At 40.8% G+C, this 19,978-nt stretch overlaps 1 protein-coding gene across 1 annotated transcript in view; it reads right to left on the bottom strand.

Moving 5' to 3' along the window:
- mcph1 (microcephalin 1) overlaps positions 1-19,978 on the bottom strand; it is a 62,593-nt gene that overhangs the window by 33,387 nt on the left and 9,228 nt on the right. Inside the window, exons 2-13 of the mRNA XM_084166622.1 lie at positions 10,072-10,139; positions 9,864-9,955; positions 9,646-9,764; positions 9,327-9,408; positions 8,940-9,051; positions 8,735-8,866; positions 8,529-8,612; positions 7,234-8,415; positions 6,486-6,607; positions 3,652-3,689; positions 3,335-3,497; positions 2,922-2,999 (exon numbers count right to left, since the gene is read on the bottom strand). Coding sequence (XP_084022748.1) covers positions 2,922-2,999; positions 3,335-3,497; positions 3,652-3,689; positions 6,486-6,607; positions 7,234-8,415; positions 8,529-8,612; positions 8,735-8,866; positions 8,940-9,051; positions 9,327-9,408; positions 9,646-9,764; positions 9,864-9,955; positions 10,072-10,114 — 2,247 coding nt within the window. The 5' untranslated portion in view covers positions 10,115-10,139. The remainder of the gene's footprint in view (positions 1-2,921; positions 3,000-3,334; positions 3,498-3,651; positions 3,690-6,485; positions 6,608-7,233; positions 8,416-8,528; positions 8,613-8,734; positions 8,867-8,939; positions 9,052-9,326; positions 9,409-9,645; positions 9,765-9,863; positions 9,956-10,071; positions 10,140-19,978) is intronic.

Raw genomic sequence — 19,978 nt, 5'->3', positions numbered from 1 at the left:
GGCCCCCCGTGGGAGTCGAACCCACAACACTGGCGTTGCAAACGCCATGCTCTATCAACTGAGCTACATCTCTGCCGGCCATTCCCTCCCCTACCCTGGACGCCGCCCCATGGGTCTCCCGGTCGCGGCCGGCTACGACAGAGCCTGGATTCGAACCAGGATCTCTAGTGGCACAGCGATGCGAAGTATTGAAAATGAAATACAGACATTTAAATTTACATAGGTATTCACACCCAAGTCAATACATGTTAGAATCACCTTTGGCAGCGATTACAGCTGTAAGTCTTTCTGGGTAAGTCTCTAAAACCATTGCACACCTGGATTGTACAATATTTACACATTATTCTTTAAAAAATTATTCTAGCTCTGTCAAGTTGGTTGTTGATCATTGCTAGACAGCCATGTTCAAGTCTTGCCATAGATTTAAGCCGATTTAAGTAAAAACTAACAAGGCAAATCAGGAACATTTAATGTCGTCTTGATGAGCAACTCTGGTGTATATTTGGCCTTGTGTTTTAGGTTATTGTCCTGCTGAAAGCTGAATTTGATCCCAGTGTCTGTGGGAAAGCAGACTGAACCAGGTTTTTCTCTAGGATTTTGCCCGTGCTTAGCTCGATTCCGTTTCTTTTTATCAAAAACAAAAGTCCCTAATCCTTGCTGATGACAAGCATACCCATAATATAATGCAGCCACCCCCAATCTTGAAAATATGAAGAGTTGTACTCAGTGCTGTGTTGTATTGGATTTGCCCCAAACGTAGCACTTTGTATTCAGGACAAAAAGTTCATTTCTTTGCCATATTTTTTTGCAGTTTTACTTTAGTGCCTTCTTTCAAACAGGAAGCATGTTTTGGAATATTTGTATTCTGTACAGGCTTCCTTTTCACCGTCATTTAGGTAAGTACTGTGGAGTAACTATGTTGATCCATCTTCAGTTTTCTCCTATCACAGCCATTAAACTCTGTAACTGTTTTAAAGTCACCATTGGCCTCATGGTGAAATCCCTGAGCGGCTTCCTTTCTCTCCAGAAACTGATTTAGGAAGGACGCCTGTATCTTTGTAGTGACAGGGGTGTATTGATACACCATCCAAAGTGTAATTAATAACTTCACCATGCTCAAAAGGGATATTCAATGTCTGCTTTTTTTTTTTTACCCATCTACCAACAGGCGCCCTTCTTTGCGTGGCATTGTAAAATCTCCCTGGTCTTTGTGGTTGAATGTGTGTTTGAAATTCACTGCTCGACTGAGGGACCTTACAGATAATTGTATGAGTGGGGTACAGAGATGAGGTAGTCATTCAAAAATCATGTTAAACATTATTATAGCAACTTATTATGTGACTTGTTAAGCACATTTTTTATTCTGAACTTATTTAGGCTTGCCATAACAAAGGGGTTGAATACTTGACTCAAGACATGAGCTTTTCATTTTTTATTAATTTGTAAAAATGTGTAAAAACATAATTCCACTTTGACATTATGAGGTAGGCCAGTGACACAAAATCTCAATTTAATCAATTTTAAATTCAGACTAAGACAACAAAATGTGGAAAAAGTTGAGGTGTGTGAATACTTTCTGAAGGCACTGTACATTATTTAATTTAAATGTATAGATGGTTCACAAAATGTATTAAAATCAATGTGATAACTTTGATCGGCATGTTACTCAAAATATGTCATCATCAATGTCAATTAACCTAATTATGCAAGCAAATGTGATATCTATTACAAATTCTAAAGTGTGTTCAACTTTTTCCATGATTACACAATCGATTGATTATTTCGACTTCCACCTCTTTTGCCTGACTTACTACATACTCTGTCATGACTCCAATCTGTACAAGTTATCCAGTACTATGGAGCATATCTGCTTATATTTATCAATCTAATTTAATTGTTTTACTGTAGAAATAAATGTGATTTATGGTCATAACTTATTCATGTAATGAACTTCACCCATGCTTTTGTGAACATTCGGGACCACGTTATTTTTCACTTAATTCTTCTAAGTGACTGGTGGTATGAGCAGGATTAGTCTACTTGGGACTTTTTCTATGTGGAGTATGGAGAATGGTTTTGTCAACGTTAGGAATGCAAACAAATAGACTTTAGAACTTAATTCCAATCATGTTGAAACTACAACCTAGAGTTCTTATGTCTTCATTCTGCTTTAACACAAAACATAAAGCATTTGTTTTAATGTCTGATGTGTCATATGCCTCTGCTTTACTTTTACATTTAAGTCAGTTAGCAGACGCTCTTATCCAGAGCGACTTACAGTTAAGTGAGTGCATACATTTTTCATACTTGATGAGCCAGACCATGCCTTTAACTTTCAATTCAGTTAGATTCTCTGACAATATCAGACGTTTTGCAGGAACTGCCAGGAAGCTATTTGCCTCAACACTATCCACAAGACAGAGGAATCAGCACATATGGAGTATGTGTAAGGTAAAAATGCTGAATGGCCCCCCTCAAATCAAATGGTCTGGCTCATCAAGAGCCTTTAGGGAATGGGTGGATTGTTTTGGCCGCCACAACAGAACTGTGTGTGATTTCAAGAGGAAATGTGATGAGACATATTCTATACCAAAACACCCCTTCCCCTTCACAGATGCAGGACAAAGATTCATGAATGGAGGAGGACAGGAAGAGGCAACATCCACATCTGACACAGGATGCGAGAATAAAAAACAAACGCCTTGAAAATTAATGAATGGCAATAAAATTAGCAGGTTTCCAACCCACTTCCTTCTGTTTGGAATTCCAGGTCTTAGACACAGTTGTAGCATATATAGTCAAAAAGATGGTAAACTGACCAGACTATTTCATTATAAAAGCATAGATTTAACCAATTTAACCCCAGCTGTGTGTTTAGATAAGAATGGTGTACAATATTAGCAGAATCTTCAGTTACTTACAGGTGCTGCTGGAAACTGATCTGAAAGTTCATATGGTTCTTCTGGAATCCATTGTCTTTGCTCCAAACACCACAAAATCTGTTTAGGGGAAAATTACCAGAGTTTACCATTGGCCAGATTCTTGAGCTGTGGAGTTTATGGATGGCAAAATCATGTGGTCCTCTGTAGCTCAGCTGGTAGAGCACGGCGCTTGTAACGCCAAGGTAGTGGGTTCGATCCCCGGGACCACCCATACACAAAAAATGTATGCACGCATGACTGTAAGTCGCTTTGGATAAAAGCGTCTGCTAAATGGCATATTATTATTAAATGTGTAATGTACAATCTACAGTACAACGTGTGCTAACTAACATTCAAAAAATCTAAATCAGCTAATTCACGTTGCCAAAGACCCACACAAATAACATACATACCCACTCAAAAGAGAGGATCCAGCAGCCACGGGAGATGCCCAGGAGAATGTTGAGGGTCCGCCGGTGGCTCCCTGACACCACGTGGGTAGTGCTCTCACACACCTGGTCCACCACTGAGAACCCACCCAGAGCTCTTACCACCTGGGTCACTGTGTGCTGCTTTCTGAGGAACCAGAGGACAAAAGAGGAAAACCTGAAATGGGATTTCTAAATACCTAGGTTGAGAAAGCAAAGCATTGAATTCAACAAGACACTATCAAATGATAATCTGTCTAACATTCAAAAGGTGGATGTATCATACAGTTGGATATACTTACTCGGTGGGCATGCTTGTCATAACTAATGTCCTTAGAGTCTGAAATGAAAAATCAACCAAATGTAAACCAATTATATGCACTTTAGAGTACATTAGCATGTAGTGAGGTTCAATACAAAGTACACACCTAAAAAATTACCATGGGATAATAGCAGTGTTAAAGGCTTTATCAGTTTTCAATAGTTTCCTTATTGCGTTCCATTGTTGATATTGAGGGGCAACACAGCGGTACAGCTCTGGATAGGTAAACAGTATCTCGCTCATTTTCAAAAGAACACCACATGCCGGATATCTGCATATTTGATATGTGAAGAGGAAATGAAACCCAAGGCCATGAACAGTGATAAACAGGCTGGAGAGCACCTGTATTGAAATAGAATTATCAACCTAGTTAGTGTGGTTCTGTCCCATCCATATCATGTGTGCACAGTGCAGTGGCCCCCCCACACAGCAGGCCATTAGCACTGAACACCTGAGTGCCAGTTAGAGAGACAGACAGGGCGACCAGGCTCTTTCCTGTCAGGAACCGCTCTCCAGTCCCCCAGCAGGAAGTCTGGGGTGAAGGCCTCCTGAGCAGAGGGCAGCCAAAACAGCCCACCAGTACACAGACCAATATATGACTGCTTTACAGGCATAACAGCCCAATATATGACTGCTTTACAGGCATAACAGGGTGCCCGTGACATCAATATGTGGCCAGGTGTGATCACTAATAAAAAGGTTGCAATGCAGGGGTTGGAAACAGGCAGCATACGGCAGGGGTTGAGGTGGTTTAAAACAGGCATTAGGTTGAGAAGAAGTTAACACAGTATATTGACTGAGCTGAGGATTATTTGACATTTTATCCAAGGGCCATCATGACTCAAATAAATAACGGTGTTAGAAATACAAAATAGTCCTTGCTTTTCATTTGAAGGTTTTCAACACCACCTAGAGCCTCCATGACAAAAGAACCCTTTTAATCTACCATACCCGACATATAACACACCCAAAACCCCTATATGAATGCACATCATTGGTTGAAAAAGGTTCTCAGCTTTCTTTAGTAAAGCATGACATGGTTTGGGTCATCATTAATCACAAAGGATTAGCTCAGTGCTGAAATAAGTTACTTATCTTTAAGATGGACATAAACCATTACCACTGTGATGGATGCTGATTAAGTGAGATGGAAAAGAATGCTGCAGTTGCTAATACCAAAGAAAGGTGTTTATCAGGGGGAAACAATGTTTTCAGTAGCAATTTTGTGTGCTACTGAGCAAGAGAATGCTTTTCAGACTTCAAAAAGGCCACAAAGACTTTCTGTTAGAGGGAACAACCCTAAAGCACTAGCAGTTCTATTCACTTTTCACTCCTTCAACCAGAAACAAACTATGAGGAATTTCAACAGCTACGTTTTGAAGGTTCCTCAAGGGGAATTTTTGGCTTCACTTATGCAATGGACATGTTCTTGCAGCAGTTGAAGAATGGGTCCACACTAAATAAACATGAGACAAAGAGTTGGTGTGAACTGTTGCACCAGGCTCCATTTCAATGGGCCTTGCACAAATGAAGGAAATTCTTTTGGATATGACGAGGTCCCCTTGATGGCCAGTCTATGCAAACTGAAATGACTCAGGCCCTATTCATACAGTGAAAGAGGTCAACTTCCATAGGCCCTTGTCCTAATCCATCTGGGGGTCTGGGATGGCCAATTTCAACTGAAAATCACCTTTGAGGGTACAAAGAACAGATTACAACTTGTCACGATTGAACAGTGACTTAATTTGCAATTGCCGTGCATTGAAAAACTTCAACAATCACATGGTTAGGCTACATGCTATGAATAAAGTGGTTATGACATCATGTTTCCTGAAGTTCTTTAAGGACACATACACAATGCCATCTTATAGAGCCAAGTACTCATTTCTACTTTAGGGTATCATACAAATGCTGCATGATACACATACAGGACAACTCCCCTTGCTGCTAAGGGAACAAAGTACACATCAGATGCCATGCTTCATCAACCCAAACAATTTTTCACCAAACATGAGTTATTTTAAAAGGACTTTGTGTCTTAAAATCACTATACTCTAGTGCCTCAGTAAACTGATTGTCTTAAGTTTGATACGTATGATACTGTCTGAAGAACAAAGAGGCTAAAAGTGGTTTATGTCATGGATGTTGCCCTTGCACATGACTTCTTTCCGCTTTTGGTAAGACTACCTTTGTCCAGATGCTGAGGGGGGTTGAGTCTAATCCAAAAAGAGCACTCCATAACCTCATAATGAGTTCTCTTCTTACGTGGGCTCTTCATTCATTCATACAGTTCACATGGGAATTCAAACAAGATTCGTAGGGAAGATGAAAGCCATTTTCACCAGTGTTAAAAGCTGAAGTTTTGTTCAGGTTGAGAGAACACAAAGACTGAGCCAGGTGCATTTTCACAGACAAGGATGTTGTGCTACCAACATGGAGGTAACACACAGGAACCCCTGAAGACTACAGACAGAGCCCCTGTGGCAGCAGCTTCAAAGACTACTCATGAATACTCATGCGTGTACTGCACACTTTCTGAGCAGCTGTATTCAAAAGGAATGGAACACAAAGGCAAAAAGATGCCAATGTTCCTCCACGGTTTGGTTTCACCAAGCGATAGAGGACAAGTTTATAGTTTAGGAATTGTATTTAATTCCAAGTAGTATTTAATTCAAACTGTCAAGTTAATCAATATCTAAGAAATACATCTAAACCATAACATTGTTGAAAATGCTATTGTATGTTTAACGTCTTTAAATGCTGGGCTATAACAATTACAGCGAACACCACAACAGCAACTTAGAAGATGGTTACCTTTGTATTTTTGTCCATACTCTTGTCCACCACATTGACTTGTCTTTTCTGTTTGCTTAAATTGTCAGAAATTGTGTCTGTGACACCAGCTGCTGCAGCATATGCAGTTCCTCTGCCTACAACTGAAAATGTTGAAAATGTTACAAACAACACACACACAGGTGCATTTTCTTCCTGCTGAATGCTGATTCACTTGTGTTTCTGTGCGATGGGGCTATCATGCGAACAGATATTGTCAGTAAGGTCATTCTGGAAAGAAAGGTTAACATCGGTTTATTAGAAAATGTACCATCACATCAGTATTAAAACAGTTAATTTAATCTCGTTTTCCACTTGTGCTGGAATGACACTAGGCTATACTAAAACACAGTATGATTAACTTACATGGCCAAACATTTTCCAATGTAAAAGTAAACATTTTTCAGCCTTTGCTTCACAAATACTGATCAAGGTAATAATTCTGATGTGGCTAATAAGTGCTATGCTGTTGCTGTAATAAAACCCCATTTTGGGACACTTGCAGAGAAAAGATTGTAAATATTCATGTGGATAATGAAACCATGAACAACCACAGTGCCAATTCTACAGCACATTATTACTACCTGAGTCTAAGGTGTTTCATGTTGATCAGTTATATTGATTAGTAAAACATGCTAAAACAATCTCTTAAATGCCATTGCATTGATTAAATTGATGACATGGTAACATCCCAACATCTTGTAGTATTTAGGTTTTAGAATTCACATACTTTCCAAACGTGGGCTACTTTTCCCTCGATTGTCCTTGTGCCGAGGTAAGAGATACGAACTGTTTTGCTTATCTAGTGCTTTGTTGGACGCTGTCAAATTTGGTTTTGAAAGGTGCGTGGGATCTGTTGACGCGCTCCACTTCTCAGGGGCACTAGTCAGTTCATCGGTTGAGTCTTTAGGCACTCTAGAGAATGACAATGTGCTTTGCGTACTTCTTTTAGTCACAGTTTGCTTTGTATTATTGTCCTCGGAGGATGCAAGTCCTTTTGTATCCTGGTGTGGGTGCTCGTGTTGATCCAACACGCTACTTACACTGCTGGACTCACTGGATGTCTCTTTTACAATTGGCACCTCATTTTTTCTCTTTTTGGCACTGACTAACTCAGACCTTGTGGTTTCACTCCTGCCCCTCTTCCTCTTCCCAGGGCTAGGCGGAGGCTCCAGTTCAAAGGGAACAAGAACCTTGGACAGTGATGACAAGCTGGGCAAAAGGAGACTTTGTTGTCTCCGAGGGTTGTTAGCTGGAGAGAAGAAGTCCTCAAATACCCCATCATTTTCATCATCATATGCACAGGAGGAGGCATGAGAGTCATTCGAGACAGTGCAAGATCTTGCCAAGGCAGGAAGCAAGGATTTTCTTCGTTGGCTCACATTTGATTTCAGTTTGGTCATCTTTACGGACGTTTGATGAGGCACATTGAGTTTTTCTGGTAAAATTGTAGAACTAGAAATCTCCAGATTAGCAGTTGGCTTACTTTCTGGAAGGGACTGTGGTGTTCTGCTTTTCCTAACAGGTGGTATGACTTTTGCCATGTTACTTCTGCTGGTTGATCGTCTATTTTTTCCCACTACGAAACTGTCAAATGTAAACACTGATTGCACACTCTTGCTACCCTTCGGGAGGTCATCCCGGCATGGACTATCTAAAGAGATGTGTTTCTTGATAACATCACTTTTGATTGAGGTCCTTTTAGGATTTTTGTCTTGTTTACTTGCTTTTTCTTTAGCCGGTGAATTGGGTAAATTACTTGTCTTTTGTCTCGGCACAACGCTGCAAGGTGACATCCAAGGTTTCTGAAAGTCTTTCTTGTGCTGTGTTTCACTGGTGGCTTCATGTTGCTTCTCTCCATCTGTCTTATTTGAGCCAACAGATGCATTAAAGTCATCATCCGGTTCTTCATCTGCATAGGGAAAGATATGCCATTATGAGAATAAGAAAAGATACTGAAATGTATAATATTATATAATATATGTTAATTGACACCGTCAATGCATCTTATGTCCAAGTACTTACACAGTTGTTGCAAGAAAGAGCGGGATGGTGTATTCCCAAGAGAAGTCTTGAGCTCAGGTGATAACCTAGATTGTATCTGTGAAGCTGAGAGAAAGCATTAACTAGAGTTGCCACATAACTCAGCTCTATCACATTAGACTCTGACCCATGTTTTGCTACACATACTATACACATCAAACAATTGGCCATACACACATAAAACATACCGGTCGGGGAGAGGTTCTCCCTTTTCTCTCTCATTTCTTTCAGGCGCTGTGCCATGGAGTCAGACCTTTTCATAGAAGGGCTGAAAACTATTCCGTTCTCTTCGTCAATAATGTAAGGGGACACATCTGTAACTAAACAGAAATACATTTCAATATGAAACCACATCCACACACAAAATGTCAGACATGAAGAGAGATTTCTTACTAAGAGGTGATTTTGGTACTAGGTCTTTGATAATCTTGTCCAGTTTTTTCTTCATGCGCCTGTCATTCTCAGGGGTTCTCTCAGGGGTGTCTCTTGGCTGCATACAACGATGCTGTATGAAATAAAATATATACAATTATTTTAGATTTGGATGAATCTCAGAAAAACTTTAATAGACCCTTTCAATAAAAAAATACTTAATTAGACCCATAGCCTAATTATTCATGTTTTTAGGCAAAAAGTCCTTGCTCAACTATATAATAAATGAAGAAATAAAGTAAATATGGTTTAACTATAGACAGCCAAGTAGTTGATGACAGTAATCAAAGAAAAGTTACGTACAGTAATTATTTTAACCTAGCAAAGAAATGTAAATTTGCTTATCACCCTTTTCTTGAGTGCTGGATTGACTTCATCATTTAATGCCGGACACAACTCTTCATTAACATGTTCACCATCATCTTTACATCTGCATTAATAAACCAAAACAACATGAGTGATAGGATAACAGAGCGCCCAACTATTTTATTTGTCTGTCAGTGACATCTTGTGGCTGATGTAATAACTGCAAAAACAACAACATGGTAATATCACTGACTTGTCATCACGCAGACCAAAATATATTGAAGATACATCGTCGTCATTGCTATGACGATGCACTTTCAGGAAAAAAAGCATATAAACTGAAATGAAGCTTGAGGTTTACCTGGCCACCCAAAGGACAGACACAAGTCTCACACCAGTCTTCTTGGCTTTATTCCAAGTGGCTTGATGGCCATTTTTAAAGACTACGTGGGTAACTTGTTTATTGAAGGTTTTTGATACCTGGAATTACACAGGGAAAATCACAATGTGAAATTTCACATAGTAAAAACAAACTTCTGTGTAATTAGTTAGCAGTGTAGCTATAAAAGGGTAACTCGCCTCAGCTCCCATATCCTGCAGCTGCTGGATGAATGGTTTAGAGTAATTCTCTGTTTTACTTGATGACCACACATCAACGTAGGCAACAACATCTAGAGAAAATATCAAAACCCCATACTTGATTCACATAAAAATGAGAAAATACATGAACAAACTGTAGCTAGTTAGGCAAGCTATTCAAACCATGAAATGTGTACACATCATTTACCTTTCAGAATAGCAGCACAGTTAGGACTACTGTTTGAGGTCATTTGAGTCTCTTACTGAAGGATTTCCCTACAATCAGAGAAAAATAAGTAACCAAGTTAAATTTAGGGAAGGAAAGTGAGTCAGTTAGCTAGTGCAATATGGGGGCTACACCCACATGCAAACTGAAACTCATAGCTAGCTAGCTTGCTCTCAAGAATCTAAGGCATTAACAAGTACGGTAATTCTGTTTTATCCCAAGGGTTCTCAGCTATAAGCACCGCTTAAGGCCCGCAGACTGTATGATTTTAGCAGTCTTATGCCACGATTTTACTGTCCCAAATTCTTTGGTAGTAAACGGTTGTCGGATGACTGTGCTTGTTCAGTGTGACAGGGTCTAGGTCTGCTGATTAAGTACCACTACGTGTGGTCCTAAGCTCTGACAAAGTCACCTAAAAAGTTAACATATTGCAGCTTTAAGATACCATCATGAACAATGCAGTGCTGGCCACTCTCACGTAATGGGTGTGAGACACGCATTTGACCCTCTTCACACACTAATCACATCTCTTATTTCTCACGCATTGAAAAAAGTACTGCTCTTATTTTCTAATTAATCAAGTACGTTAACTTTTCAACAGTGCCTCCAAATAATTTTGAAATCAGAGCATATGCACCTGCAATTCTACATCAATAGCATTGTAACTGCGGCAGCATCACCCAGGTTGTCACTACTTACCACAGCCACAAAGTCAAAATTGGATAGGTGTATTTCGTAAAAAATTAATGAAAACAAAAATATGCTTTTTGGTCTTCATTTTAGGTTAGGGTTAGGCATAAGGTTAGCAGTGTGGTTAAGGTTAGGTTTAAAATCTGATTTTAATAAGATAAATTGTAGAAATAGGCGGGGTTTAGTCATTTGTGGCAACTAGTGACGACCCTTCACCCAGGAGATCAATAATCTTTCTGCAACCGCACTGTGAACCACGGCAGATTGAAGCTTGTGATTGTTCCCCAATACTGGAAGGGGGGCCTGAGTGAAAAAAGGTTGGGAACCACTGTAGTAAGGGTATGGGACCAAGGCGATTGGATGCGCATTTGTAAAGAAACACCCCTCACGAATAGAGTGCAGCCACGGCAGACTGGACAGGCATGTTCGTTCTACGCTCTGATCAAAGTTTATGAACTCAATTGTCAAAAGAGCAGCACAATTGTCAACTAATTAATTTGCTGTCACTCCAGGCGCAGAATGCTTCCTTATGACAGCATGTGATAATTAAGCAATAAGGACAGAGGTGGTGAGGTATATGACCAATATACCACGGCTAAGGGCTGTTCTTAAGCAAGACACAACACGGAGTGCCTGGACACAGCCCTTAGCCGTGGTATATCGGCCATATATCACAAACCCCTGAGTCACCTTATTGCTATTATAAACTGGTTACCAATGTAATTATAGCAGTAAAAATAAATGTTTTGTCATACGGTCTGATATACCACGGCTGTCAGACAATCAGCATTCAGGGCTCAAACAACCCAGTTTATAATCCACAAGTTACCACCGACTAAATCTATGACGTTAAAATGCCTATTTACTCAGTTCCTTCTGACTGCGCAATCCACTGTCTCATCAGCCCAGCCAGGCAATTTATGAACTTGATCTCCACCAAAAAAAACATCTAGACATTATCTCACATTTCTATTTAGACTAACATTTAGTTTTCAACAGTGGAGATTTGTATAAACCTTGCAGTCTGTCTCTCCGATATTTGCAACATTGTTTCAATATTGAAATTTGATCTCCAGCTGTCCCATAGTAATGAATGTGTCGGGAGTTGGGATGAGAGACAGGCAGGCAGTGTTTCTCAGCCAGTTGTAATCATGAATCAGCTGGCATCATTTTTATGGATATATACAAAGAAATGTCAATTGAAAAGAAGTTTGAAGTGATTGTGTTAGCTGTGTTGTTGGCTAGCTCCTCTGAACAACAGTGTCCTGACGAGAGAGCACATTTTCTATGCCAGGCGAAATCACGCCTCATTAGCTCATTGTTATGTGTCCAAATAAATGTCACTAGAAAACAGCTTAAACAAACGCAAATGCAGCTATTCTGGCTGTACTGTTTGACGTGACTGTAAGTTAGCCATAGTTGGCTAGCTAGCAAGTAAGGGATAAGAACGTTGCCAGCAAGAATGGCAATGGAACATTTAGAACAAACGTCCAAGACTGAACGACTGGGTAGACTGGCAACCGAACAGATAGAACGGACGAACAGCCGGCTTGGGTAGCAACACTAGATTTGTCGGGACTATATCTTGTGGAAGGATGAAATAACATTTATGAAAATATGTCAATCATTATTTGAATATGTTGGTAACCCGTTGTATAAAAGTGATAATGCCATCGAAGCCAGTGTTCGGAGGATATATTGGCACGGTTTGCCGGCCCTCGACTCTGTCTCAGGCCCAACACCCATGCCAATATATCCTCCAAACACCGGCTTCTCTGGCATTATCACTTAAATAGACTACTACAAGTGATTCAATCCACCACTTGCATGAGCACAGATCCATAAGCTACCTTATATTCACCTTGTTTGGTCATTAGCAATTTACCACTAGGTTCATTATGCTGTAACAACAAAAAGGCAGCATTCAGCATGAATTTTGGTAGGGTAACCTGATAACGGTATTATGAACATTATTTTGCCCAAACAAATTGTGAACCCAAATGTGTAATTGATTCTAGTGGGGCACTGGGGGGACAATAGATTGAAATATAATTTTGGTTGGGTGTAGGGCGGTGCAGATTTAAGCTATATCATCTTGTCTTCAGGAGACTTTATCATCTATTAAATGTATTTGGTCTTTCACAATAGCTGAGTAAGAACAATTCCCATCCCCTACAATGGGCTAAAATATAGTACAATTAGTCTGCTTATCGCAGAAAGAACACTACTGTTTTTCCCCATACTTTTATTATTTCACTTTTTCTGGTGTAATTAGGCTATTTGAATATATATATATATATTTTTTTTGTCTTATTGGGTATGACACTACAAGCCTGGCACACCTGCATTCTTTTCTGCAGATCCTCTCAGGTTCTATCAGGTTGGATGGGGAGCGTCGCTGCACAGCTATTTTCAGGTCTCTCCAGAGATGTTAGATAGGGATCAAGTCCGGGCTCTGGCTGGGCCACTTAAGGACATTCAGAGTCTCAAAGCCACTCCTGCATTGTCTTGGCTGTGTGCTTAGGGTTGTTGGAAGATGAACCGTCACCCCGGTCTGAGGTCCTGAGAGCTCTGGAGGAGGTTTTCATCAAGGATCTCCCTGTACTTTTTCCCCCTCGATCCTGACTAGTCTCCCAGTCCATGCCGCTGAAATACATCCCCACAGCATGATGCTGCCACCACCATGCTTCACTGTAGGGATGGTGCCAGGTTTCCTTCAGACGTGACGCGTGGCATTCAGGCCACAGAGTTCAATCTTGGTTTCATCTGACCAGAGAATATTGTTTCTCATGGTCTGAGAGTCCTTTAGGTGCCTTTTGGCAAACTCCAAGCGGGATGTCATGTGCCTTTTACTGAGGAGTGGCTTCCGTCTGGCCACTCTACCACAAAGGCCTGATTGGTGGAGTGCTGCAGAGATGGTTGTCCTTCTGGAAGGTTCTCCCATCTCCACAGAGGAACTCTGGAGCTCTGTCAGAGTGACCATCGGATTCTTGGTCACCTCCCTGACCAAGGCCCTTCTCCCCCGATTGCTCAGTTTGACCGGGCGGCCAGCTCTAGGAAGAGTCTTGGTGGTTCCAAACTTCTTCCATTTATGAAGGATGGAGGCTACTGTGTTCTTGAGGACCTTCAATGCTGCAGACATTTTTTGGTACCCTTCCCCAGATCTGTGCCTCGACACAATCCTGTGTCGGAGCTCTACGGACAATTCCTTCGACCTCATGGCTTGGTTTTTGCTCTGACATGCACTGTCAACTGTGGGACCTAATATAGACAGGTGTGTGCCTTTCCAAATCATGTCCAATCAATTGAATTTACCAGAGGTAGACTCCAAGTGGTAGAATCATCTCAAGGATGATCAATGGAAACAGGATGTACCTGAGCACATTTGAGTCACATAGCAAAGGGTCTGAATACTTATGTAAATAAGGTATCTGTTTTTTTATTTGTTATAAATTAGCAAACATTTCTAAAAACCTGTTTTCACTTTGTCATTATGGGGTATTATGTAGATTGAGGAGGGGAAAACATTATTTAATCAATTTTAGAATAAGGCTGTAAAGTAACAAAATGTGGAAAAAGTCAAGGGGTCTGAATACTTTCCGAATGCACTGTAGATCAGGGGTGAGCGGGCAACCCTCTTGGAGAACCACCTCTAGACAGGATTTTCTACAGTCCTATTTTAAAGTGATAGTTCACCCAAATGAGTTACAAATGAGACTGCAGTCCATCCTATGGTTAGCCACTGCCACCAACAGTTAAAGTTGAACTGACAGCTTTTTAACTACTTTGCAGATATGAAATAAAACAGCCAATCATAATGTCAGTAAAAAAAATATCAAATTCCAGTTCATGCTTCAAAACCAACTTTATAAAGAGGTTTTAAAAATAGGTTATATTTGACTGAAAATTCCATGACATACAGTAAGACATTGTTGGCAGAATAGACGGATGCAGTTCAATGCATGATTTGTATAATTTACCAATACATTTCTTGGTAGTCCAAAAAATATTGCTATCAGGTTGTAAATCACAGCTGGCCTGGTACATTGTTTGCAGCCTCCATTCGGGATGCACTGTTTCAGTTTCAATGACTCAATATTTTGAACAAAAACTGACCACTTTAACTAAGGCTGGGAATCTCAATACAATCAAACAAGGGCAATCATCACAAGTCAGTTATAACGTGGCTAATAGGCTAGCACACGGGTCAAACACAAGGCCTGCGGAACGAATAGGACACACAAGCGAGTATAAATGAGTAAACCATTGAGTCATCTACTTTATGAAATTACAGCCTGATGCACTCGCGTCTGTGAATTCAACTTCAATTGCGCTGCTTTCGCGCAGCGGAGGGAAAGTGTACAGACATGCCACAGTCCTAGCTAGGCTACTAAAATGTGGCAGTCTGGCTTCGGTTTTTAAAGCTTGACAATGAAATGAATAACCAAAAAAACAAAACACCATGCAAAGGAGAAACATGTAGACCTATTACAGCAACATTTGAGCAGTATTGAATACACAGCGGTAAAAATCACCTCAAGATAAAAACATAATATTCAATAATCAGTAAGTTAGACTAAATATTAGCACTTCATATATTCGAGGGTAATAACATTCAATCTGGATAATAACACAAAACAAATTATAAGGCTAGAGAAATGTATCGACAAATATTACAACAACATGCAACACCCAAACATGACGGAAGATAAACGAGGAGAATCAATCTCCAAGAGAAAACGCGACTCGTCGACTGATAGACTATTTATGCTTTTCACCACTGGGACTGGTAAGTGTGGAAAGCGACCTGTTGAAGTCGATAAATGACAAACTGGGCATACTAGAGTTGGTCAGTAATGATGTAAAATAGTTGAAGGCGAGTCTTGAAATGAGTGATGGAAAAGCTGCGATAATGGAGAAAGATACAAAAAAACTAAAAGAGACAGTCACTAAGATAGAAACGGACGTTAAGGAACTTAAAAAGGAGAACAACTTTCTGAGAGAAGCCGATGAGAGAAAATCTAGTACTTACGGGTATCCAGGAAAAAGAGGGAGAGGTAACCGAGACTATTGTGAAGGACTTCTTTCTAACAGCGCTTCAAATCCCACTCGAGGCTGTCGATAAAATCCAACTCGAACGTGTACACCGTTTCGGACAAAGAGGACAGATATACGAGCGTCCAATCGTTGCCAAATTCGCTTTTTTAAGGATAAAGTAATGGTTAAAAGCCTAGGTAAAAAACTTGCTGGCACCAACATAGGAATGAATGATCAGTTCTCGAGGGAGATTGCAGAACGGCGCAAAGTTCTGTACCCAATCTTCAAGGAAAATAGATTAAAAGGGAAGCGTGTTGCTCTCGTTGTCGATAAACTGTATATTGACAACCAAATGTACCGCGACACAAAGACTACTCCATGGCTATTCTGAAAGTTCTAATAGAGGAGTCGAATAATGGAGCACCAAATACTAGCCATTGTAGGGATTGTAATAATAAATAATATTTATAGTATGTATAGTATTTCATAAAAGGATAAAACGGTATTACAAGAAAAGATAACAAGCAAAATAATACATCTTCAAATACAACTAATTAGAACACATGTACTCAATCAACATAGTGGCGATATAAACATAGCGAAAAGAAGACATAGAAGGCACAGTATGTGGGTATGTGTGGATGAATTGTGATGGAAGGTGTGGTATGCGTTTTTGTGTTTGAATAAGTGTGGCATTAAGTGAGTGAGAAAGGAAATGGTTGCATATCCCAGAACCAACGTGTGTCTGTGAGCAGGGGTTGTGAGAGAGAGCTTTCAATTTTGTGCAGATGAGGGATATACATTTTAAAATATAGTATACATCTAATATTTTTTTTTATTGTCCTATCATGATGGAACGATCCCCAACCCTATATCCTAGACACCCACCTGAGTGACCCATACACCAAAGAGAAGTCCCCATCTGTTTTATGGACCTGCTGTGAGTTGCCTATATGCAGCCTAAACAGAAAAATAAATGCGGTCAGAGACCTACTTGAGCAGCACCGCCCCCTCAAGATTCTGAGCCTGCCTGGCAGGGTTGGTCCTACAAAGCCAGAGCCCCCTGATGGGAGAGCATAATATACAAGGAAATTCTCAAAGCTCCTAATGAGAACCTTGACGACCTTGTACCTAGTCGGTGGGGATTCCGGTGGGGTACCCCCACACAGGTAGTGGCAGTGCTGGCAACACAGGCTGCAGTAACCCATGGGGAGGGGGTCACACTCGGACAATCAGAGAGGGAGCTTATTATTGTGGCCCAAGTGGCACAAAATAATCAAAGGTCTGACTGCATGGAGATGCTTGGGAAAAATGGTTACAACGGGGTACCAGAGTGTTTGTGTCTCAGGTGAAGAGGGTGGATCTGATCTCCATCACCTAGGACTTGACAAAGATTAAATAGATTGCTCAAATCTCACATAATTGTCAATTTTTGCTCAATCTTGCATGCTTTCTCAAACAGCTGTAACTGTATATGCATTCGTAAATCAGGTCCTTTCTTGAGTTGGGCTCTGGGATGTAACAACTATTGAGCATCTGATCTTATGGTTGATTGTGGAGTTAAGGTTTGAGTGTGTTAGAGTATGTGCGTGTATGTTTATCCCACATCTGTTGCAAGGGGGTTAGGATGTTAGGGAGAATATAGGATGAACCACAATAAATGTTGGCTAAAATAATAATTGCTTGTCAAAAATGTAATGTAATACAATGGCAATCCGGGTTATAGGTTAAAATCTTATGCATTAACTGCCGACATTATTACGCATATTAATTGATAATGCTGGAAAATAAGATTTGTAAGATATTTGAATGGATATATATTTTTAAATAGCTATATACAGTGGGGAGAACAAGTATTTGATACACTGCCGATTTTGCGGGTTTTCCAAATTACAAAGCATGTAGAGGTCTGTCATTTTTATCATAGGTACACTTCAACTGTGAGAGACGGAATCTAGAACAAAAATCCAGAAAATCACATTGTATGATTTTTAAGTAATTAATTTGCATTTTATTGCATGACGTAAGTATTTGATCACCTACCAACCAGTAAGAATTCCGGCTCTCACAGACCTGTTAGTTTTTCTTTAAGAAGCCCTCCTGTTCTCCACTCATTACCTGTATTCACTGCACCTGTTTGAACTCGTTACCTGTATAAAAGTCACCTGTCCACACACTCAATCAAACAGACTCCAACCTCTCCACAATGGCCAAGACCAGAGAGCTGTGTAAGGACATCAGGGATAAAATTGTAGACCTGCACAAGGCTGGGATGGGCTACAGGACAATAGGTAAGCAGCTTGGTGAGAAGGCAACAACTGTTGGCGCAATTATTAGAAAATGGAAGAAGATCAAGATGACGGTCAGTCACCCTCGGTCTGGGGCTCCATGCAAGATCTCACCTCGTGGGGCATCAATGATCATGAGGAAGGTGAGAGATCAGCCCAGAACTACACGGCAGAACCTGGTCAATGACCTGAAGAGAGCTGGGACCACAATCTCAAAGAAAACCATTAGTAACACACTAAGCCGTCATGGATTAAAATCCTGCAGCGCACGCAAGGTCCCCCTGCTCAAGCCAGCGCATGTCCAGGCCCGTCTGAAGTTTGCCAATGACCATCTGGATGATCCAGAGGAGGAATGGGAGAAGGTCATGTGGTCTGATGAGACAAAAATAGAGCTTTTTGGTCTAAACTCCACTCGCCGTGTTTGGAGGAAGAAGAAGGATGAGTACAACCCCAAGAACACCATCCCAACCGTGAAGCATGGAGGTGGAAACATCACTCTTTGGGGATACTTTTCTGCAAAGGGGACAGGACGACTGCACCGTATTGAGGGGAGGATGGATGGGGCCATGTATCGCGAGATCTTGGCCAACAACCTCCTTCCCTCAGTAAGAGCATTGAAAATGGGTCGTGGCTGAGTATTCCAGCATGTCAACGACCCGAAACACACAGCCAGGGCAACTAAGGAGTGGCTCCGTAAGAAGCATCTCAAGGTCCTGGAGTGGCCTAGCCAGTCTCCAGACCTGAACCCAATAGAAAATCTTTGGAGGGAGCTGAAAGTCCGTATTGCCCAGCGAAAGCCCCGAAACCTGAAGGATCTGGAGAAGGTCTGTATGGAGGAGTGGGCCAAAATCCCTGCTGCAGTGTGTGCAAACCTGGTCAAGACCTACAGGAAACGTATGATCTCTGTAATTGCAAACAAATGTTTCTGTACCAAATATTAAGTTCTGCTTTTCTGATGTATCAAATACTTATGTCATGCAATAAAATGCAAATTAATTACTTAAAAATCATACAATGTGATTTTCGTTTTAGATTCCGTCTCACAGTTGAAGTGTACCTATGATAAAAATTACAGACCTCTACATGCTTTGTAAGTAGGAAAACCTGCAAAATCGGCAGTGTATCAAATACTTGTTCTCCCCACTGTATATATACAGTGAGGGAAAAAAGTATTTGATCCCCTGCTGATTTTGTACGTTTGCCCACTGACAAAGAAATTATGAGTCTATAATTTTAATGGTAGGTTTATTTGAACAGTCAGAGAGAATAACAACGAAAAAATCCAGAAAAACGCATGTCAAAAATGTTATAAATTGATTTGCATTTTAATGAGGGAAATAAGTATTTGACCCCTCTGCAAAACATGACTTAGTGCTTGGTGGCAAAACCCTTGTTGGCAATCACAGAGGTCAGACATTTCTTGTAGTTGGCCACCAGGTTTGCACACATCTCAGGAGGGATTTTGTCCCACTCCTCATTGCAGATCTTCTCCAAGTCATTAAGGTTTCGAGGCTGACGTTTGGCAATTCGAACCTTCAGCTCTCTCCACAGATTGTCTATGGGATTAAGGTCTGGAGACTGGCTAGGCCACTCCAGGACCTTAATGTGCTTCTTCTTGAGCCACTCCTTTGTTGCCTTGGCCGTGTGTTTTGGGTCATTGTCATGCTGTAATACCCATCCACGACCCATTTTCAATGCCCTGGCTGAGGGAAGGAGGTTCTCACCCAAGATTTGACGGTACATGGCCCCGTCCATCCTCCCTTTGATGCGGTGAAGTTGTCCTGTCCCCTTAGCAGAAAAACATCCCCAAAGCATAATGTTTCCACCTCCATGTTTGACGGTGGGGATGGTGTTCTTGGGGGTCAAAGGCAGCA

The sequence above is a fragment of the Coregonus lavaretus genome (genome assembly GCF_964263955.1).
Source record: "Coregonus lavaretus genome assembly, chromosome: 1".
In the NCBI taxonomy this organism is placed as follows: domain Eukaryota; kingdom Metazoa; phylum Chordata; class Actinopteri; order Salmoniformes; family Salmonidae; genus Coregonus; species Coregonus lavaretus.
Note: the sequence above shows the minus strand (reverse complement) of the source record. Positions and strands in the feature narration are given on the sequence as shown.